At 40.5% G+C, this 23,267-nt stretch overlaps 1 protein-coding gene across 1 annotated transcript; it reads left to right on the forward strand.

Annotated features, from left to right (window-relative positions):
• The first annotated feature begins 5,274 nt into the window (after positions 1-5,274).
• On the forward strand, positions 5,275-19,688 carry hs3st3l (heparan sulfate (glucosamine) 3-O-sulfotransferase 3-like). Its single transcript, XM_015057255.1, has 3 exons — positions 5,275-6,379; positions 17,805-18,034; positions 18,810-19,688. Exons 1-3 carry the CDS (start codon positions 5,913-5,915, stop codon positions 19,196-19,198), a joined length of 1,086 nt encoding a protein of 361 aa, XP_014912741.1. The 5' UTR covers positions 5,275-5,912; the 3' UTR covers positions 19,199-19,688.
• Positions 19,689-23,267: the final 3,579 nt, after the last annotated feature.

A 23,267-nucleotide genomic window follows, 5' to 3' on the forward strand; every position in this document is an offset into this window, starting at 1 on the left:
AGAAGTCGCCTCAGTTGACCCTTCATAAATAGAGAAATGTGATTTTTGTTCGTTTACGTCGTAGACTAATTAGTCTCCAGGCTTGAGATATTAACTACAAACAAACCAAAATATGGCCCCCAGAGAGGGTCTATGAAGACTGTGAAGGAGCTGCAAAATCTGTCAACTGGACGGTAATTAGTCTCTCTGGATGGAAGATTGGCCAAAAGAAAGCAATCGCTGAAAGAAATCAGCCACATTAAGTCACATTTAATCTATCAAAGACAAAATACACAGCAATTAGAAGGAGGTACACTGATCAGATCACCCTGACCACAGTGACACATGGGATGCTTTTCTTAAAGGGGTAGTGGTATGTACAAATCGACTATTTTTGACCTTTGCATCACGTTGTAATGTTATTTACTCATCAAACATACCTGGAGTGTTGCTCTGATTCTTTCATGCATGTTTGAGAAATCCTTAAGTTTCCCATGGCAACCGTTCAGCTGTGTAAAACGCCTGGTTGGGCCATGTTTCCGCCTCACAGAGCGGCCCTCTCCTGCAAACTCCCCCACTCAGCTCCTTCAGACTAGCCAGCAGCAATTAGCAAACACATGGGGAAATGGCACATCTGCCGAGCTCATTATACGAGCTACTTCTCAGTTAACTATCTGCGATACTTACCTGAGATGCTACTTCTCAGGCTGGTAAAAAAAAAAACGTTGATATTTGAGCGACGTTACGATGACTTGCTGAAGAGTCAGAGTTTCAGAAAGAGCAGGAGTTTTTAAATTGACAGAGATATTAAACTGCAAAGGCAAATTTCTTTTAAGTCATATTTTTTAAATAGATGTAGCATTTTTACAACAGCTAAAATTAACATACTTACTTGATTGTGCTATTAAAATGCGATATGTGCCTGGAAAATACATAACACTTTCCCTTTAATTTGTTGATTAGACCATTCAAGTATCTCATGGGAAAATGTTGTAGCGTTTCCAAAGAGAAAAAAAAAGTTTTCCTCTGAGTCAAGGAGGTACTTTCTTTGCAGAGGCAAGTAATCAAAGTTTTTCTTTGCGTGTTCAAAGTAATTTAAAAAAAAATCTAACAGAATTTACAGTGCAAGCAACCTTTCTTATATAAAAACAGATTTGTACAGCAGAAGTATTGATAGACAGTGTTCTTGTGGCTTATTAACAGTATCTTAAACACTGTTTTTCAGCAGTTTCTGTTCAAATCCTGCTGCAAACGAGACAGGAAACAAACCCCTGAACAGACTCCTGGTGCTTTCGGTGAACTTTGGCCGAACAGGCGTGTCTCCTTCTTGGGGAAACTGGACCATTTCCCATCCATTATTTCAACAACCAGCCCAACTCCGAATGTTTGTCCGTTTATTAGCCTTTCTGTTTTGTTTGTGGAGTTCACCTCAGTGATCCTGTTGCGTAGGAACCCGATGATGCACTCACACAACCTTTGGATAGGCTTAGGTATCTTCTACCTTTTGATTTTTGTTCTAATTTTACATGTTCCCAAAGAAGGAAAACTTTATCAAACGGCAGCATGAGCTTTTATCTGATTAGAATGACAGAGGAATCTCATAACGTTTTCAGTAATGCTTCTCGGATGTGTTGATTTCATCTCTTTGTGTTGAGATTTATGACAGAGTCAGGCGTTTCTTTAGTTTGCGACCGCGACCGGCTCACAGGTGTAAGGTCCTCCACTGAGTGACGAATGGCTGTAATTTAAGTCTGATTATATATCCCATTTATTTAACTCTAATTAGATTGTCACCACAGGCAGGCATGAAGGATTCAGTCAAGCCAGCTGACAAATCTGTCGGCTCGTAAGTAGCTCCAAACGTGCCACGACTTCTACAACTAAAAACTGACGACACAAACTGGAAAAACCTGCGGAAACGGAAATCAGAACTGTCATGTGACTCATCCTCACATTTGACAGGCTGGATACTTTCAAAGCTCTTCATTTCACACATTGTGATGCAGGAGTTTATTAATCATCTTGCACCGTCACCCACCCAAACACACACACCCCCTCCCCTCCATGTTGGATAATGAATCACCGTCTCCGCTCTGGCCCTGACCCCGCGGGGTCACGCTTTTATAGACGACCACTTCATCACGGAACAATCTGCTGGGCCACTGCAGACAAAAGACACACAGCCTCACCTGATGACCTTGCCCGATGATCCATGGAGGGAGGCTGGGGAGTAAAATAAACTGCAAATAATTGGAAGAGCAATCTATAGCTGTAACGGAAGAAAGTTGGAAAGTCATAAATGTCACATTGTAGGGGGAAAAGGACACAAGCTATTGGTGGGAACCACGTTTTCTGTTTTGTTTTTGGTTGAAACAAGAAACATAACAAAACAAGAAAAGTAACAAGAATGGATGAAAAGTCTCCAGAAATACTTGCTGGAGTCTGTTAAAAGTTGTTTGTCCATAAGGTTTGCTACAGCCAACAAATCAAATTTAAAATTGATTCTTTTTGTCAGCTCTCATTATTTACAAATGTTCTGTGCGTCTATGTTTGGCCCTTATGACCCTGGGTTACAGCACATGACCCCTGGTGTTCACAATGGAGAAAAACTACTGCTGTTTTTCTTCACTGTGCCTTAGTCCGCAATTGTTGAGAAGGAAACGTTGACATTCTTCTTCTGCACTTGTGATTCACTTTGGGGTAAAACTTTCATGCAGAAGTCTGATTTGGGTCACATTTAATTAGTAGTAAAAACCACCAGGCAAAAAAATTTAGCAAAAAATAAATAAATAAATCGGGATTGAGCTGTGTGAATGTAGCCTTATTTCTACCGTTTGTTCTGTTACTCATGCTATCGCAGAACAGTTAGCTTAAATGCTAACCTGTTAACATGTTTTCTTTCTGTTCTGGTGCAACATATGTTACATTTTGTATCATATTGCTGTATATTGTGTGTAGAAAACAGAAAAAAAGTCATTCTCCTACTCTATAAACTTTGTTTGAAACTAAATCTGAACACACCGAGAAGGCAGCATCACATAATACAGGTCATAGTTGGCTGTGTGGCATAGTTGACATAAAAATCCCAGTCAGTAAACCAACTACAAGTGAGAATATTCCAGGACTTTTACACTTAACATTGTAAAATACCTTGATCAGGGTTTGAAGTTTCGACTAAAAGCCCAGTGCAAAGTGCCAACAAAACACTAATTCCATTTATTAAGGAAAAACTAGTAGATTTCATTTCTTTTTTTGACTGCTGCAGCAAAACACGCTGCAATGAATCATCTCTAAATGTAATAGTATTGAATTGGATTGGAGCTCATTTATCCTAACCCATCCCCTCACAGTAGAGATCCAACCTCCATTTAGGAGTGCCTGCTCTTTTCTTTTTTTGATGTTGACATATTTAAGTATTCACGTGTTCAGACCACAAAATATTTTCTTTTGCTCTTAACTTAGGTATGTGAAGCACGCTCGTATAAGATGCAAATTCGGCTTCATTGTCAAGAAATTGATTGCATCATTATGTAAATGTACCACATTACGAATAAAGCTCATAGTTTGTGACGGCGGTTTGTTTCTGCCTCAGCAGCAAAAAGGAGGAGAGGCCAAATAACACAGAGCGATATATTAGTTTATATTAGTTGTTTCTTTTGTTTTATTTTTTTTTTAGAAATTGAGTGGCGGATCTGTTTACTCACCGCAGGACAATGCAGTGGTTTTACAGCACGGGTCACATCTGCAGCGGGATAATGACAGGGGTAGGCCAAATGGAACATAAAGTGCGTGTGTGTGTGTGTGTGTGTGTGTGTGCGTGTGTGTGTGTGTGTGTGTGTGTGTGTGTCAGTGTTGGAGAACTAATGAGTCTCCTATGAGCTATTACTCTCACCTTAGCTCCACACTCTGCAATAATAAAAGGCAACATTGCAGATATGGCTCCCCCATCAGAGGATTGCATTGCTCCTCTCCTGGTGCAGGTGCTAAAGCAAACACTCATCATATGTATACAAACCTTTTACCTGGATTTAAATCAGCAAACTTGACCAACTTGCCTTTATTTCCTTGCCACAACAAGAGAAAAAGTGTCGAATGCCTTTTTGCTGATGAAGTTTGGAGACTTTTGTGAATGATTACTTAACGTGGGTGTGTGCAGAGGGTGGTCTGAGGTCAGGATTAGAAGACAATTGGCAGGTGGACTGCAGAGCCTAATACTGACTGATTACTAAGCCAATTATGCCATAGGTCTTAGAGTGCAGAGTGTCAGCTGTATGCGATAAGCCCAAGTCCAAATGGCACTAATAACCTTAAACCAATAAGGCCACATAAACACAGGTGTTTATGTGGCCATCTATCATATGCACTGGCACTGCGTTGGCTTTAAAGAGGCACAAATGTCAGAGTTTTAGGCACTGGCAGAGTTTTGCAAAGATGTTTTCACTCTTCCTCACTTTATAACCACTAATTATACTTTCAAATTAAACTAATGCTCAAACGATCAATCAAATTAATTGCGATTAATCAAATTAATTGTGATTAATCGATTCTTAAAATGATTGTCAACTAATTCAAGAATTGATTAATTGTTAACTGGTGTACACAGAGTATATAAAAAAGGCCATTTGTTTCAAGAAAGATGCACTCAGAGCATCTTTCTTCATGCTTTAGTTGGGAGAATCAGTCCCAACTAGAGCAGATCTGTACAGAAAATACTGACAATTTGCACATGAAGGGATGCTATGTTATTGCATGTTGGGCAATAAAATTTTTGTTTTCTTATTTTTTGAAAAATGACCTGAATTATTTGTTTGACACAATTTTTTGACACAAAGCAAACAACTTAAAACAAGTCAGTTTTAGTTTTATATACAAGCATGGAGATAAGATAAGCTATATTACATGAGCAATTTCACTTAATCAAGTGGTTTTTTTGTTTTGTTTTTGTTTTGTTTTGTTTTTTGGCTGGGAATGCACTCATTTTTGGGGCTATATTCCATAGCTTGGGAGTTGTGGTAACTTCCCTAACTCTGACTAATCCATTCTGACAGGCATGCAGCTCTGATCTAAACCATTCCATTATATGTTTTTGTGCAATGATTAGCTATTTAGCCCAATCTAACATGGTGGTGGTACATAAACATGCTTTGGAGGAAGCTCTGCAGCAAATTCATGTGCTAGACCTGCCTAGTCAAAGTGCATACCTGCATCCATTTGAGAATCCAAAGTTCTCGTGGAGGGATGAAGAGGTGCCACATTTTGAAACCCAGAACATGCGCCACTTTTTTGATGCAATTTCAGTGAAATATATCGGAGTTTGTGTTTGTTTGTTTGTTTGTTTGTTTTTGAGTTGGCATGTTATATGTTTGCAAAGCTCTGAAAGTCACATTAGACGAGCGCGACAAAAGAACATGTGAGCGGGTTTACGCACTCGGTTCATTCAGTCCGAGGACTGCCTGATATTATAATAATGGAATTAAACTCGCCTCGGGCCATGACCCCCCAATGAAACCGGGAGGAGAGGAAGAAGAGGCAGACTGAAAGACAGGAGGAGGCAGAGAGAGAGAGAGAGAGAGAGAGAGAGAATGATAGAGAGATGCCTGGATGCGGATCTTCGTGAGATGAGACAAGAGTAATCCCGCGAAGTGCAAAGACGCGGCAGCGCAGCTCGGATATCACGGTTTCATTTTCTCTCATCTTGGCAAGTAAGTGATTGCAAAAAAAGAAAAGAAAATAGTCTGGCTGAATTACTTTTTGGGGCTGAGTAAACGACAGGAAGGAGGGAGAAAAGGGGGGCTGCTCGGTGCGCTCCAGACGCACAAAATGAAGGAGGTAGAGAGCAGCTGAGCGCAATGACAGAGAGCCTCTCCAGGAGTTAGGATGTGAGCTGAACTTCGCGGTAGAATGGCCGGCCATGTGGCACTGACAGCCGAGGGATGGCAGCCTTTTACCACCGCCACCACCACCACTTCAGCCAGCATCACCTCCACCCCCCGAACACCGACCTGCGGCGGCTCTTCCACCGGCTCACCATCGCCTCCTCTCTGAGCATCATCTGCTTCTCCCTGGTCTACCTTCTCACTGGAGGCTGCGAGTCGGAACTCGCGGAGAACTCTGAAATCAAGCCGTCCGCGCGCGACTTCCTCGCGAGGGCGTCGGGATGGCGGCAGGAGGGGAACGGAAGCGACGCGCTGGGAAGCGGCCACCCCGCGCCGGAGACCAACAGCTCGGGGAAGGAGTGGACGGCCGCGCGCAGGCTGCCCCAGGCTCTCATCATCGGGGTGAAGAAGGGCGGCACGAGGGCACTGCTGGAGTTCCTGCGGCTCCACCCGGACATCCGCGCTCTGGGGTCCGAGCCGCACTTCTTTGATCGGCATTACGCACGCGGGCTGGACTGGTACAGGTATGCACGCGCAACACCGGAATCCAACTCAGCCGTTCTCTTATTAAGTATTTGTGTACGGTATATATGTTTTAAAAAAAAGGTTTGTAGTGCACTTTTTCATCTATAAAAAAGATTAGACTAGAACCTATAGGTATATATCTAGGATTTATTATTTTATTTAAGTGGCTGACGGATAGGGGCGGCAGATTTAATCTTGAGTAAACAAAAAGTTGTAGCAGTCTTTCAGGCGATTCATATATATATATATATATATATATATATATATATATATATATATATATATTTGTAGTATATCCACCTTGGGATGGTTATTGCTAAGGACCAATAAAAACTGCTAGAAACAACAGCTAGAGCTATAGGACCCACGACACAATCAAACAATGATAAATAAATAAATAAATAAAATTTGTGTGGTGGGGGGTGGGACCTTTGCTAGCATCTCTGTTAGCTAACTGTTATTCCGTACCTTTGCTAGCTGTTATTCCTTACGGATAGCTAAATTATTGCTCTAGTATACTCAAGTATAGTATATGTTTCCTATACTTGAACATTCTGATTTTCAATCATAGAATTGCGTATGTTTTTTTAATTGCTTACAGTCTGTAAATTCTAGTTTTCAAGTGTAGAATTAGCTGATCAGATATGCTAGAAAATGGCGACTTAGAACCAACAAAACTCTGCGACTATGATTTTTAAAATAGTGTACTAACTTTTAACTTTAATGTCTGTTCTATCATTTTAGGACTCAAAAGACAATCAAAAAAGATAAATAAATAAATAAATAAATAAATAAATAAATAAATAAATAAATAAATAAATAAAAGCTGTGTGGTGGGGAGTGGGATGGCTGACCTTTGCTAGCATCACTACTAAAACTAATTAAAATATCTGTAGTGTTACATGAGGTTTAATCAAGGTTTGGGCACTTTTCGTTTCGCTATTCTAAATTTTCCCCTCTTTCTCCTGTGGAAACACATACCCTTACATTATCTGCAGTTCTTTCATTGTGGTTTAGGTGACAGGGAGACTCCACCATCTGGCAGCTTTGCCAATCTGTGCCTGAGATAGTGTGTGTGTGTGTGTGTGTGTGTGTGCCTGCTGGGCGGTCTGCGCCTGTTTGTACAGTATGGAGAGACAGAGAGCCATGGAGTCAGGCCTGTTGGATGAGTTCTCCAAGAGTAGCAGAGTAATCATCTTTGAAGCAGGAGCCAGATGTTACTGTTGTCATGTGGCTCTTCTTTCGGCCTGCTCAATGAAAACTTGGAAATCATCGAAAAGGCACACATGGAGACTCAGTTCTGTTTGAGATAGTAAGGGGGATATAAAAATGTTTTCCTCAGATTTAAGTGCTTTATTAAAGTTTTTACAACTGTGTGGACTGGAGGATTTCATGCCGCTAGACTCGGGATAACTGTACAAAGATTTTAAAGATGTCATGCGGAAAATCTTAAGATGCTGACTTCTCTTTCAAATTAAAATAGTAAGAAAATATTTATTTGAACAAAGCCCATCAGGACAGTCGTCTAAGCTAAAAGTTTGGAACGGTTCTGTTATAAAAGGGTGCCGTTTTTTTTGCCTCTTCGTCCTCTCAGGTATAACTTTTCTGGACTGAAATCAAGCCGCCTGCCACGGGACGTTTCGCCACCAACCGCACACTCATTTCTACACTTTCCAGGGTATGTTTATAAGAAATTTGACAACCAGAGCTTACAGAAACGTTCTCCAATCTACTCTACTGCATGGAAATGTGGTTGCATAGCTCGAAAATGATTTTCTACCAGAGGAAGGTCGTTTGGAGATATTTTGGTTTGAGCAGGGTTCATAAAAGCCATCTGGTCCAAAATAGGACTAGAACCACATTAAGTGGAAATACGATGTAATTTATGTTCAGACGCACAGAGAGAGAGAGGGAAAAAACTAATTTGCGTTGGTTAATGGTTTGCTCAGGGGTTTTAAATGGGAGCAGAAAAGAGCAAAATGGCAAACCATGAGGGTCCCAACTGGCAAAACGTCGAACTGGAACCATAAAGAAATAATCCTGTTCTTATAAGAAACCTTTTCAGAAAAGATAAAAAAAACATCAAGACCTTTTTATTTATCATATTTTAATCTTCTTAGCTTTCAGTATCCAAGACTTGAAGTTGAAGTTAATCTTCCAACAAATCAACATTTTTGGCTCACAATCTTGATGTAGCCTAGAGAAATCAAGTTATCGTCAGCCTATATGTTAATACAGGGCTCAACCTAGCCCTAAACGAAACACATAAAATCATAAAAGTTTCAGATTATTACTAAAAAAAAAACCCATAATAAATAAGTTCACTTATTAAGGGAAAACAAGCTAATTAAACCAACCAGGCCCTTAGGGTAAAAACTAATCGATCAGCCAAGCAGGCCTGATTACTGCAGACTTTAAGCAGGCTGAAAGCTGACTAAAAAAGCCAACACATTGTCACATAAAGACATTCAAGAAAAGATAAGCAGCAAAGTTGAAACTGAAGTCATTCCCATGGCTTTGGGACTCCAGCGACACACGGTGAGAGCCAGCAGCCAACCGCATGCAAAGAAAACATGGAACATGGGTGAATCTTCCCAGGAGTGGCCGGCCTCTACCAAAACTACTCCAAGAGCAACAAATGAAAACACCACCTTCAGTTAAAGTCTGTGTTCATGGTTGTAAAACGAGAAATAAACTGAGCAAATGTGTCATTAAGAGGAGAGATTCAAGGCCAAACAACCCCACTGCTGAGCAGAAAGAAAACAAAAGCTCAGTCATTTTTCCTTTTGGGAAAATGATGTACGGTCTTACTTGTTGTGTGTGGAACTTCTTATACGTTATGCCTTTAGTTACATCCTAACATTTCATGGCTTTGGTAAAGTGATAATCTGGGGCTGCTGATGTATTCTGCTTTTTAAATGCCATATCATATAGAAAATAGACAGACCTCCCTTGCTTTGGTTGCCACAGAAGCTACCAGAAGTAAATATATTTTGTGAGAATCTAAACAATACCAGTATAGCAACACTTTGTTGAAATGCCCCCAAAATCAGAGGGTAATGCGCGCGTGTGACAGCAGATTGTCCCGTCTCTCCCTCAGACCAGATGGGCCTCGCTGTGTGTTGAACCACTTGACATCACTGTCAGCTCTGTCAATTGACCTCTGACTCTGGGTCACTTTGCGCTGAGAGTTAATGATGTGTTCACATCACTTCATAACACGAGGCCCACGCCCTGAACACACTGGCAGACAAAGGACACACATCTTTGTTTCTGAGGTTATAAAAAAAAAAGAACAACACTAAACATAGAACGTTTTTAATACTAATACTAAAAATAAGTGAAATGGAAACTATAGATATTTGCATTTTCTAAAAAAATGAAGTGTAAAAACTGTACGCTGAATGTTACTGCTGAATATTACATTAGTTTTTTTTAAGTTCAACTGCAGAAATATGAGTAATAGGCAGAAGTAGAAGGAAAGAAAAAAAAAATCAAGTCTTCACAACATGTATAGGAAAGCTGTTGAGGATTGAAAACTTTCAGTCAATGCAAACATCCCACCTAAGGTGTCATGGTGGATCTTCAAAAGCCAAACTGAGAAACAGGCCTGATCACAATCTTAAGAAAATAAATACAAATACACAAGAAGCATAACTCTAAGAAAAACATAACACTTACTAAAGAAGCTAAAGAAGGGAATGAACAGCAAACCTAAATAGCAGAAAATTAAACTAATGAGAATGAATAAGAAAACCAAAACCCTCCTAAAAGAACATGACAGGAATAATCCAAAGGGGGAAAAATAATAATCAGGACTAACCTGTAAGGTTGACATCTTTTTTTTTTTTTTAATCAGAACGAAGAGAGGACATTCCTGTCCTACTCAGTATTTTGAAAATATAATATTAAAGGCACATAACTTAGTCAAAAATGTTGACAAAATGGATGAATGCTGAGAATTGCCATTACCAGGTCACGAACTATGAACTCTAACTCAGAAAATACGAGGGGTATCAATATGATATTTGCTCTGTAGGTAGCAGAAAGCTTCGGTCAATAATCATAATGTGTTTCATTATGATTAAACTCCAGATTAAACTCCAAGCACTTACTTGGAGTAAGTGCTTGGAGTTGACATGAACCAAGCACTTACTTGGAGTTTAATCTGGATGAAACACCATTGAAAGTCTCACAAAATGTCTGATAATACCAAAATTTCTAAGAGTGAATTCAAAGTAGCTCTGTTTAGCCCACTTTAATTCATTTGTCTAGAAAGTTCTGTACATTTGGGAAGGTGTGAATGCGTAATCAAAGTCTGACACCAACCAAAAAAGTGAACTTTTGAAGTGAACTCTGGCGCAGTTCAAATGCATATGTGGATGCATTTGGACCGAAGACCAAATGCATCCACATTTAGTCTGCTTTGGAGCAGACCTGCTTCCTGCTCTAGAAGCAGGAAGCGGACCATAGTGCAGGGCATTCTGCAAATGCAACTAAAACAAATACAAGAGTCGAGCGCTAAGGGGCGAAATGGATTATGGCCTTTTACCAAAGCCAAATGGCACCGAATGACTGGATTTTTGACACGTAGAAGTAAACATGTACTCATTAATTTTGCTCGTATATCAATTATGACAAACTATGAATATAAAAGTGAACATTCCGAGACATAAACATGATTTATCAAGGCGGCACAGATAAAAAGGTCAACTGAAGTTCAGCTGTACCGCAAACTGAGTCATTAAATTCTGTGTGCCAGTAGATTATCTCACAAACTCCATTGCTTTAATTTAAAGAGGACCAGCAGCAGTGTATCTTTCCCTGAATCACTCTTCTTTTCTTTGAGAGTAAAGTAACATTTGGCTTCCACCGGGGCAATTGAGATCAGAGCCCCCGACAAAGATCCACTAATGGCACTGGAAGCCCAGATCTAATCTGAAAGGAGCACTGCGACGGCCCCCGAGATGCACTGGAAGTTTCCTTCTTCCCCTTTCTGTCTGGGATCGATTGTGTTATCTCCTCGTGCTGACCTTGGGGTGACTTCAGCATTAGGGTGGTTAGCTTTGGTCAGCTCAGCTTCTGTTACAATTAGGAGGAAGCTTTATCCTACGTTGGCATAACCGCCCCGGCTCCCTTGGATGGGCCCAAAGGGCTCATATTACACACAGCCATTTACCTCCGCGCAGCTACACAGGAATTCACTGAAACTCAGGTGGAAATTCGCTTCTTGCTTATGAGTGCTTCCTGACCGGAGGTGACATGACGGGTGACTGAGGAGAAAAAAGGTCAATAAAACGGAGGAAGATGAGATAAGGCTTGGGTGAGCTGGGGGTGAGAAAGGTGAAGTGTGTGTTACCTCAATCTCACACATCTCTGCTGACCTTTGCTTCAACCTGGGGGACTGTCATCAGAGCTGGCCCTCTGCGTAAGTGTGTGTGTGTCTGTCTTCCAGTGTTTGTACATCATTAGAACCTTGGCTGTAACAATCATCGACTTTGTGAGGACTGGTAGTCTTCAGGGGGACCAAGAGCATGTCGTGTGGAAGGAGATCATGTCTTTGATCCGGGTTAGGGGTTAGGTTTGGATTTAAAATGGGTTATGGCTAGGGTTTGATTCAGGCTCTGTACAAATATGTAAATCAAAGGTACCTGTACAAACCCGCTTGCAAGTTGTGTGCGAAGGTGTTTGGTTTACCTTTTCTTCAGGACACTTCACATTAGGGAGAATGATTTACACTCTATAGACATGCAGGCTACTGTTTCTGCTCTTATGGCACAACACCATTTATCAATACATTATTGACTCTGAGGTACAGGCACAGATTTGACTTACTGTGTTACTTGAAAGAAGTCACAATGAAATAAAATCTTGTAAAAAAAAACACTCATTTACTTTCTTTGGCCTGGGGTATGTTGGTATTATTTGTTGGTCTGGTTTATCTCTATATCTCTATATGCTCTATATGTGTATGTAAAAAAATCTGAGCTGATTTTTTTCTTCTTTTCAAATTCAGTTGCTCTAGTGGAACATTTCCATAGATCCTCCTGTGAGATCTAAAAATCATACCTATATGTTGACGACCTTGTTCTGCTATGCAAAACACATTCTTGTGTTCTTGTGCTTGAACAATAGATTGTAATTAGCGTCCAAATCGGAGAAGATTACAAATCTGCTAGTAAATAAATTACTAGCGGCCAGTGCGAAAGCATTTTCTGATGGTATGACGTGGGGCCTCTTGCCAATGCTTACCTCAAAGCGTTGTTAATCCTCTAGGTGATTAAGCGACAGATGTGATGTCGCATAGACTATCACTTATGTCCGTGCTGGGGTTCAGGTGCTAGCTACTCGCCGTGTCACTGTACTGTACTGATGGTGATCACCATAAGGCCCAGACGGGTGGAGCTATCCGGCCCTCATTAAGGCCCTCCCCTGGGGCTTTGGAAACCAAAAGTGCAGGGTGTGGGGGTGTACATTGGGGGCCCCTGTATGATGGATGTCTCCTGGAAGTGGACAGGGCACAGCCACAATGGACTGATTCCTTAATAGTCCCCCATACAGAGGAAACGGATGAGTGGTTCTCCCCGTAACACACACTCATGCAAATGTATGAAAAAAGGAAACAAACGCAAATCTCATAATCTGTTCAGAAACCAGCAGTCGGGTGTGGAGAGTAAATGTAATTTGATTGGCTGCTGTTTCATTCCTGACACAGATATCGGCGATAAACTGAATCCCACACCCGCCTCCAACTACGCCCTAACAGACTTAGTGATGGACAAAGTAATTGCTTCACATTTTTTAACAGATGCAGATGCGGCACACATCACATGACACAGCATGCCACTGATGGGGCTCCGGAGGGATCTGGCTAACCTCAGCCTCCACCTGCCACTCTCCGGTCCCAGCTGAGCCCCCGCCGCCGCTACACCTCCATCATCACCAACACCTCCTCGCTTCATACGCCCCATCATAACGCTCCCAGTATAAACATATGTAATCCCACCCAGCTCCACGACTACACTCGGGACCCCTACCCCGCAGGATCAATAGCCCGTGGCCTTGGCCGGCTCGAGGTAACTCACGAGGGAGGTTCGCCGCGATATTGGAAAATGAACGACAAAAAGAGAGGTTCCTCAAAGGCAAGCAGAGGCTTAATGTAAGCTGCTGGATAATCCCTCTGCCCATCATGTTGTACGTTTGATCTCGCACTAAGCAGTAAACGAGGAGCACAGAGATGCGGCTGAAGCTGGAATTTAAACTGCCAATTAATTTGGCTGCCCTGTTTTGGGAGTTGACTTTCTCTGACACATGGTGCCTCCAGATGATCTGCTAGTGTGTCTTTCGAAACACAGCGGAGGCTTTACCTCCTACTTTACAGACGAAGTCCAGGAGAGGTCACTGCTGTGGCAAAACCACAAGATCTGATGTTAACCTGACATTTTGTGTTTCATCACCTCCTGTATCGGGTAATGTTGTGTTTTCAGCTGTGTAAAAAAAAAAAAGTATGCCAACAAAGTGACAATTCATATAACCGAGTAGATTTTAAAAACTTCTACCTTAAGTAAAAACTATTGATTTAATAATGATTGTGTGGCTCAATTCCTGGGGCGGAAGTGTAGGGCAATTAAAGTTCCCGTTGGGGAGAATCGATTGCTCATTCAATACTGATAAAATATAATTAAATTCTGCTCAGTCATTTTGAGAAATCAACAACATAGCAACCTACACAGTCATTTTTAATTAAAAAAAATATGCTACTAGTTTTTATTTTGCAAATTTTTACCTTCTTCTGAGTGAAGTGTCATATTTATTGTGCTCCTTTTTGATGGTATATGACGTAAGATCATAATGAAACACGTTGGAAGTTTACGGCTGTAGGCGAACAAGAGTATGTTATGAATGTTTTTGCTAAGGCGCTGCAAAGCCACCCACAAGGCAGGTGATTTTAGGAGCTGCTCCGGTGACACGCAGCCGACACACGAATAACAAACTGCATTGTGTTGCTGAGTAAACGTTACGCAACACAGTGTTTTCATTTGAATGGATTTGAAGTCACAGACGTGTCCTCAAGCTTGGAGTGGGAGACGCGTTTTTGTTGCTCGACAAGCTAACGGCTATTTTGTCCGTCAATTAGCGCGGCCTGCGTGAGCTAAGCTCATAGCAGAAACATATTTATAAGAGACATTTTCTTTTGATGGTGCTCTTAGGGGGGCGGTAATTAGCTCTTTGTGCTTAGGTAATGGTATGGGGGCTCTCGGCTCTGAGGCTGTTCGCAAGCAGATTGCTAATGGAGGCGCGTTTGCGTCCACTGCCATCATTCCTTCATCAGTCATCCACCCCTTTCATTTGAAACACTCACAGCAACAGATCTGGGACACACACACACACATATACATAAACACACGCAGACGGGCTCCCTTTAAAGGCTGTGGTAAAACTCCATCACACCCACCTCTTAAGTCTGCCGATTGTCTGTGTGTGATTTTAAAAAAATGCCTCTCGTTATGTGTGTGTGTGTGTCCACTAGAAATGGGTCCACGGGGAGAGCCAAGGGAAGATAGTGAGCAATTGACTAATGAGTGAATAATGAATGTATGTTTGTGTTTTTGCATTGTGTGTGTGTGTGTGTGTGTGTACCTTGCACATGCCAGGTCTTTGTGTGTGTGTGCATGTGTGTGTGTGTGTGTGTAACAGACTGCGTGGCTCCTCCTGCTCTGGGTTATTAGAGTTAAAAGGGAAGTCTTCAGGCTAAGCGGCGGTGAAAACTGCCTCACACTCATCTGATCAAATGGAATCGCTGTGTGCATGCGTGTGTGTGTGTGTGTGAGTGTTTGTCAGATTTGAAGGGAGAAGATATTGATGGGAGGTTTGTGTTTCAGGAGCACCTGAAACCTGAGCCAACAGCAGAACGCTGCTAGAGCTTCCTGTCCTGGCTCTTATCAGCTGTGTGTGTGTGTGTGTGTGTGTGTGTGTGTGTGTGTGCTCTCTGCTTGTCCTTCTTTTATTAATGCCACATTCAATACTCATTAAAAACTTTTTCTTTCAAATATGTAAAACAGTACTGTGTTTTTTTTTAAATCAAAGTAGGACAAAGCGACAAAAAACAAAGATTCCTGCAAAAAAAAAAAAAAATGTCACAGGGTCACACACTGAATCCTAACATCAGTGCAGTTTTATGACCTCGTCTTATTTTTTTAGCTTTGTTAGAGCAAATCTGCCAGTAGAGGTCATGAAAAACGCCCTTACTAAATCATTTACAATGCTGTGGAAAATGTTTCCCCCTCAGTCAGACAAAAATAACCTGAAAAATTATTCAAACCAACACATTTCTACGTTGGAAAAAAAAAGTAATTTCCCCCCCTAAACTTAATAACTAGTGGTGCTTCCCTGGGCTGAATTGTTCTAATTGCGTCTCCCTGGAGGTTTTTCAAACATGACAAAAAAACAAAAGCCTGTCTGAATTTATGTCACAGCATCTCCAGACTTTGACTATGCCACTCCATAGTAGTCACTGCGAGCCATTCTGTGGACTTCCTGTTGTGTTCTGGATCGTTTTCCTGAAGTCAAAATAATTTTCTGTAGCAGAACAAAATTCATGGTTCCAGTCTGTTGTCATGGTGATGATGACACCAGGTAATAAAGAGGCTATATAGCAACAGACTATCACACGACGACCACCATTATTAAAATTCAGTTTGATGTTCTTTTCCCAAATGCTGGGCTAGTTTTACCCCAGATACAATGGGATAGACAGAGTTAAATAAAGTAAGAAGTAAGTTAAGACTTAATGACCATGAAGATGTTATTTTTTTTGGCTTATGTGAAATGTTTTATTTTGTCATTGTTGGTTTTTGCCTTAAAAATCTTCCAAGAATAAAATTTTTGCCCATTCTCTGCAATATTGTTCAAACGATTTCTTTGGAAAAGGTTTGAAAGCTACATCCAGGTTATGTAAGGCAGGCCTACCGTCCGTATGAGCTGAGATGCTGAATCAGAGCTGTGCGTGTTCGGCCAGCCGACCAGGTGTATGGCAGGTGTGCTGGCAGATGTCCCCGAGCCTCCAGCCGGTCCTGCAGGGCCTCTGGAGTCATTTACTGCTAAATGAATCCCATCTGCTGGGCTTTGGCGTGGAGACAGAGGAGCGCAACGCTGGACGGGATCAGGGAGAGACTCTTTGTATTTGTGTTGCGCTGCTTTCATCTGGATGTCGGTCAGGGTTACGATGCCCTGTCACGGCTCATGCTGTCATGTGTTTTGTATGATGAATGTCAGAGTGAATAATGGGGTGTGGGCTTGTATGAGGCAGACCGTGTGTGTGTGTGGGAATGGGTGTACGCTCTGACAAGAGGGTGATCTCACTGTTGACTAAGGATATTACTACATACTGAACAAATTTACAACAGAAAAAAACGTGTATCATCTTTATCCACACTCCGGTTCTGTGAGATGGTAAATATAACTTAATCAAATGAGGTAAAGCCAGATTTAATAGTGTTATGCTTTATTTCAAAATACAACGGCAAATGTGAATTTTTTTGCCCTTGCAAAATTCACGTTTAATTTGAAAATGTTAATTTTACATTAACATTTAGATTGTTAATGTAAATGTTAATTTTATATTAACCTTTACAATGTTAATGCAAAATTTGTGTAAATAAATTGACATAAATAATATGCAGAGGTATTCATCAGGAACAAAAACTAAAAAGGTAGTAGCACTAACCTGAATGCACTGCTCATAAACATTAGCTCCACTAATGATAAAAACATGCTATTTAGTGGAAGCTAATGCTAATAGGCTAAATTCAACAACGCTGATACTCATTACGTGTCAGTAATACTAGTGTTGCTACATTGTATATCACCCTCAACAGTGCCAGATTTGCTTTCTGGAACAGACATTTCACTCATGGTTTCAGTTTCAAGGTATTTTGCTAACTGATTTTCCCTAGTTGGCTTCGGTCAGAAAGCCTAATTGCTTTACTCAAACTTTAAACTGAGTTAAGTAATTAGGTCATTAGGAAGACTTTGGAGAGCTTCACTGCATGTTTAGGAAGTAATTCAGCCATTTCATTCAAGACCAGGAACACATCTTAAAGTTGTGGGAAACTCAAGACTTCGATTTGAACATATCTAGACTAAATGACCGAAGAATTATTAATAGTCAATAACCAAAACTTCAACACAGATGTCAAACTTTACTCAACTGAAAATTTACAAAACAGCTAATTAGCGTTAATATAAAATAACTTAGGGGAAGCTAAGTTAGCAAAAACACTAACGTGCTGAACAAAATGTTATATTGAAATTCTTAATTTTCTCAACCCTTTGGTTTCAAAAACCTGTTATTTTAGTGGAGGTGGGTGTACAGACTTTTGAAAGCAGTCGTCTAACCTAAATTATTTTGTCTTCTACCTCCAGAAGTATGATGCCCAAAGCCCTTGATGGGCAAATAGTCATGGAGAAGACGCCCCGGTACTTCGTCACAGTGGACACGCCAGCGCGGGTCCATGCCATGTCGCAGGATGTGAAGCTGATAGTGGTCGTTCGCGACCCTGTGACGCGAGCCATATCAGATTATACGCAGATCATCTCCAAGACCCCCGGAATCCCGTCCTTTGAGAGCCTGGCCTTCAAGAACCGCACCACAGGTACGCTTTGGGAAATTACATTTCATCATTAAAAGTATTACCAAGACCTTAGCTTTGACCATGGTATGTCCTGGAGGTGATGTGAAGCAAATGAAATCACCTGAGAAATCATCCATCACTTTGAGTTCTCGTGTACTCAAAGCAACCAAAAATCAGAGACTGTTTGATATTTTTTGCGTGTTTGTATAAAAAAACTAAAATTTCAACAGTATCAACAAAATTGTAACATCTACAGGAGGATCACTCATTGTCAAGAAGATCACACGCATCCAACTAGGTGTCTGTTTCTACTCAGCTAACCATTAGCTGTCTTTAGAATTAGCATTACAAACTTTTTATCCATAGAAAAATGAAGATGCAAACATATTTATCTGATCCAAGTCAGCTATGAATGCTCATAAACTTTCATGAAAACCACATTTAAAAAAAGAAACTTAAGGTCAATCCATGCTATTTATTAAGTCAAATCTTCTTACGTTCCCTGGCTATATCGCTAACAGGTCCTTAGCATGCTACCAAAAGAAGCTACTATATTGCAAAGTACAAGACCACTCCATGGTTGTATATTGAATCCAACATTTTCAACACCTTCATTTTACTCTCAGAATCATTTATTACCGTCTGGATTAGTTTGCCTGGGAGCAATTGTAGATGTCAAATACTTTGACCTTGGCCACACCGTTGACTAGAACCGAATGTTTCCGTGTCCAGACCCCAGCCTAAAAACATTTCCACATAATAACCAGTCCCCTTTTCTCCCTACCTGTATCTCTAGGTCAGATTGACTCTCTGTGGAGCCCACTGTGGATCGGCCTCTACGCACAACACATGGAGCGTTGGCTGGCTTGGTTCCCCAGGAATCAGATCCATCTGGTCAGCGGGGAGAGGCTCATCTCTGACCCGGCTGGAGAACTGGGCAAAGTCCAGGACTTTCTGGGCCTGCAGAGGATAGTCACAGACAAGCACTTCTACTTCAACAAAACAAAAGGATTTCCCTGCCTAAAGAAGCCAGAGGGCAGCAGTAAACCCCACTGTCTGGGGAAGACAAAAGGGAGGACACACGTCTCCATAGACCCAGAGGTGATCCGGAAACTGAGGGATTTCTACAAGCCTCACAACCAGCGCTTCTACCAGCTCGCGGGGCAAAACTTCGGATGGCACTGATCCGTAACCTGCATGGAGCGAGACGCCTCTGTTAACGCTGCTCCAGCGCAAATCTGTTGCCTGACGGAGGCAGACGAAATGACTCGCAGAGCGCAAAACAGAGTCAACAATGTCTTCAGACAGCCAGGCAGCATCTCAGCAGACTGCACTCCGAAATCCCAGTGTCAATATGTTCCGTCTGGATCAATCAGTCGTGTTGACATCTTTATATGTCAGTGGTACACTCTTTGTGCTTTTGAAGAACATGCAGTGAGACCGTGCTGGCTGTAGGATGCGGTTTTACGCCGAGCAGGGGAAAGCTGAACGGCTTTTAGTGTCTGACTCACAATCAGTTGTAGTCGTACAAGGAAGCGAAGAACTCAGGGTCTCTACACGTTGTCCCCTAAATATTCCACACGTTTCAGGACTCAAATTTTAGTCATGCAGTTTTATATTTCATTTTTAAATTATTTACTTTGAACCAGCCTATTCTTGTCATCTGTAGGTTTTTTTTTTTTTTTTTTTTTTTTAAAGTTTCATCAAAATCACTGGAACTGGAACTGCAATTTTGTTGTCTTTCCGACATTGACAATAAAATTCTTCTTATTTTGATTCTGAAAAACAAAACAAGACATGGCTTTTGGTTTTCAGAGTGTGAATTTGGACCATTTCTCTGCTTTTGAAGAGTCGAAAGTCTTTAAATCTTGAAATATTCTAGAACGGGGGTCAGCAACATACGGCTCCACAATAACTCGGCTAATGTTTTTAACTACAGATGTTTCAGCAGCTGCAAGTTTTAAGTTTTTCATGGAATAACTGCATTGAATTTCCACAAGTACCAGTAGCATATATTTGTTTAATCAATTTTTCTTGTAATAAGTTTGAAAATTTGCTTCTTCTTTTTTTTCCACAAATATCAACATCCTATAGAAGAAAATTTATTTATCCTCTTTTTGGAAAATGACGTTTTTCATTATTTGAAAACTTTAAAGAAATAAAATGTTGATTCTTTTAACACACTTTCTTTAGTATAAAATTATAAGTTGTCTTTTTCTAGAAGTCATGTAACGTTTGGAGTTCTAAGTGAGCTCTATGTTGAAAATAAATGCCTCTGTAGACTCTAAAGGTTGCAGACCCCTGTCCTAGACTGAAGCAGGTTCTTTTAAAGACAATTTGTGAGCTTTGGATCCGTTACATTTGAAAAAAACAACAAAAAAACAGTTTAGTCTTTTTATTTTTCTGCTGTCATGGCCAGTTTTGCCTGAATTGAAGCTGTGAAGAACAAACATGTAGTGAAATGGCCCCTCATTATTTCTGAATGAGTATGGATTCAGTCATTAAGTCAAACAGCAAAGCTGAAATCAAGGCGTTAGGCAGCAAATCAAAGATGAAGCACAGCCATTTAATTTGAATCAATGTGTCTTTTTGTCTTTAGACATTAGAAGAAGGAAAAATGTCTGGAAAATCAATAATTTTCTCACTTCATTCCTTCTTTCTCTACCTATCCAAACCTGACATGTTCCACATTTTTCCAGACTTCTCAAGGCTGTGTAGGAACACTGACAACAAACACATTTTCGTTTCTAGACCCTTTATTTCTCCCCACGTTTCCTCCCCAGACTCAGATTTTAAGAATTTAAGGGCAATCGGGCTTACATATTGAAAAAATGTCCTGCACGCATTGTTTCCAGAAAGGTAGGAATGAATCTTTCATGCGGTAAGCAGCAGAGTCGAGGGGCAGGCGGGGCGGAGTGAGGAAATATGTGTATGAGCTCAGATTTGACTGAGTGCTTTTGTATCCTTGAATAATGAATGTGGTTAAATGGATGTAGTGGGAACTGGTATGGATCACTTGGCTCATTTGTATGCTTTGCTTAGGTTAGCGAGTGCGGAACCAGCCTGCTGTGTTCCGCTTTGAGCAAAGCAAACGGACCGGCGCAGGGCGGCGGGGTAGAAAACCGAACATCAACACCGGCAAGTTCGGCGTGCTGCTAGCTAGTTCGCTAGCTAGCTAGCCGGTGTTTGGACCGAGCCTTCCTCGTCCGCTTACACGGTTTCCCGTTTTCAGTTTGCATGTATTTTGCACTAGTTGTTGTCCAACAGGAAAAAAATAAAAATATTTTTAAACAAAGACGCTTTATGGTTTGTTGGGGTTAGAAAGCCTTAAAAACAAACTCTGTGTTTTTGGGGCGCCTTTGTGTTGCTCTTTTGAGTTTTTTAGTTTACTAGATGTCAGACAGGTCCTATTCATGGGTATTTATGCTCACGAATTAACCTGTGGCTATGAAACACTAATAAAATATGTGGTTAATTACAGTTAAATCATATCTAATGAGAACCTCAGTCTTATTTTCATGCAGGGCCAGGTTGGTCAAAAATTAAATTATTTGGTTCTGTCGTTTATTTAATTTATTTGGATATCTGAAACATTTACATTAGACAAAAAAAATAAGGAAATCTAGAAACAGTAGTCTACGTCTCTGAACCTCAGTTGAATGAGTCCATAAAATCCTACTAAAATAATGTAAAAAGCCTGATGCTCACCTTAAAAATGTAAATAAAGATGTTAATTTCGGGACTTATTCGATTTAGTGTATGTTGTTGTTTGATTCTAATTGACTTGATACAATTCTGCTTCTTCGTGGTGGGGAATTGCTCACGACCAATACAAAGGCAACACTGCCACCTTGTGGTCTTTAAATTCAACGTCTGGAAAAAACTGTTTCAAACATGAAATTACATTCTTTATTATGATATATGCTTTTTTCCCATTTATCTTTCAAAAAAATCTGTTCATAAATATTCTCAATTATATTATAATAGCTTGCAAATAATCACCCACAAAAGTATAGCAAAGAGACACCACACAAAGAGTCTTTAAATACTGTAAGATATGAAACACAAATAAAGACAAAAGATTCATGCTCTATCCTTATAAACCCAGCTTGCGGAAAAATAATTGAATCTTAGGCTGAATACGTTGGAAAGTCATTGACGTTACACAAAAAATTAAGTCAAAATGCACTTAAAATGCTTCTAGACTAGAAGTATCAAGTTCTGCATCATCGACATAATGTGAAAGTACAAACAGAAAGCTTAGAAAGAGGCGCATCTTTCCAGAGGAAAAGTTTTGGCAATTTGCACGGATGGCTACCCGTTGCTTTGGAATCGGGGTTAGGCAGAGAAACGGCTTTGCCCTTGTTCAGCATGCTGTGTGATCAGAGGGATGGTTCTGGATGTAAAGGCACTCACTCAGCGTTTCCTTTAGGCATCCCCATCCACATCCTCGCAGCTTCTCTTTAATCCAGCTTCTCGTGCCTCAAAGAGTGAAAGAGCAGAGTCTTTCAGTTCACTTCTTGGAAATTGCTTATGCCTCCTCAGTCCACAGCCTGTCCGGTGCAACTCTTTTTTTGTTTCAGACGACTGAATTTGGTTCATTTGAAAAGAAGGCAGTGATTAGTTTCTCAGATATACGTTAAGTAAGTTGCTGCAAGAAGAGTCAGCAATCGCCATCTACAGCTGTGAAGAGTCACGGACTCACAGTGTTTCATCGATCGGAAAAGTTCAATGATCAGTCAGGTGTCTAAACTATTGAATGTGCTTGCCTTAAATTATGTTGCTTTTACTGGGATGGTGATCAAGTAGATCTTTCATCCAATTTGTTCCTTCGCATGATTTTCGTGCCATAACGTGACAGTTATTAAGCCATATTGCAGAAGTCGTTTTCCTTCTTAGCAATAATGCTTAGTAGAGGTACATCACTAATAAAAGTAATATGAAGAACTCAGCAACTTGTCAAAAGGTTCAACCAGATTTATGTTGCGTTCCAGACATCTTAGATACAGTGACGTTAAAAAGGTGTTTGCCCTTTTACATTGTTCTTCTGTTTTGCTTCTTTGTCGAACTTCAAAGTTTCAGCTCATCAAAAAAAAAAAAAAAAAAAAAAAAAAAAAAACAATTTTTTTTTTTTGGGGAAAAATTTCCCCAAAAACACCCATTTGGGGAACTTTTTTTTTTTTTTTTTTTTTTTTTTTTTTGGGTGAAAATTTTGAATTTTAAAAAAAAAAAAAAAAAAAAAAAAAAAAAAAAA

This window comes from Poecilia latipinna, unplaced genomic scaffold (assembly GCF_001443285.1).
Source record: "Poecilia latipinna isolate Pla-1442-1.1 unplaced genomic scaffold, P_latipinna-1.0 Scaffold1450, whole genome shotgun sequence".
NCBI lineage: Eukaryota > Metazoa > Chordata > Actinopteri > Cyprinodontiformes > Poeciliidae > Poecilia > Poecilia latipinna.

Coding starts and splice junctions, on each gene's coding strand:
- hs3st3l (XM_015057255.1), top strand. CDS start 5,913: ATGGCAGCCTTTTACCACCGCCACCACCACCACTTCAGCCAGCATCAC. Junction 6,380..17,804: donor CGCGGGCTGGACTGGTACAG/GTATGCACGCGC, acceptor TTCTACCTCCAG/AAGTATGATGCCCAAAGCCC. Junction 18,035..18,809: donor CTTCAAGAACCGCACCACAG/GTACGCTTTGGG, acceptor CTGTATCTCTAG/GTCAGATTGACTCTCTGTGG.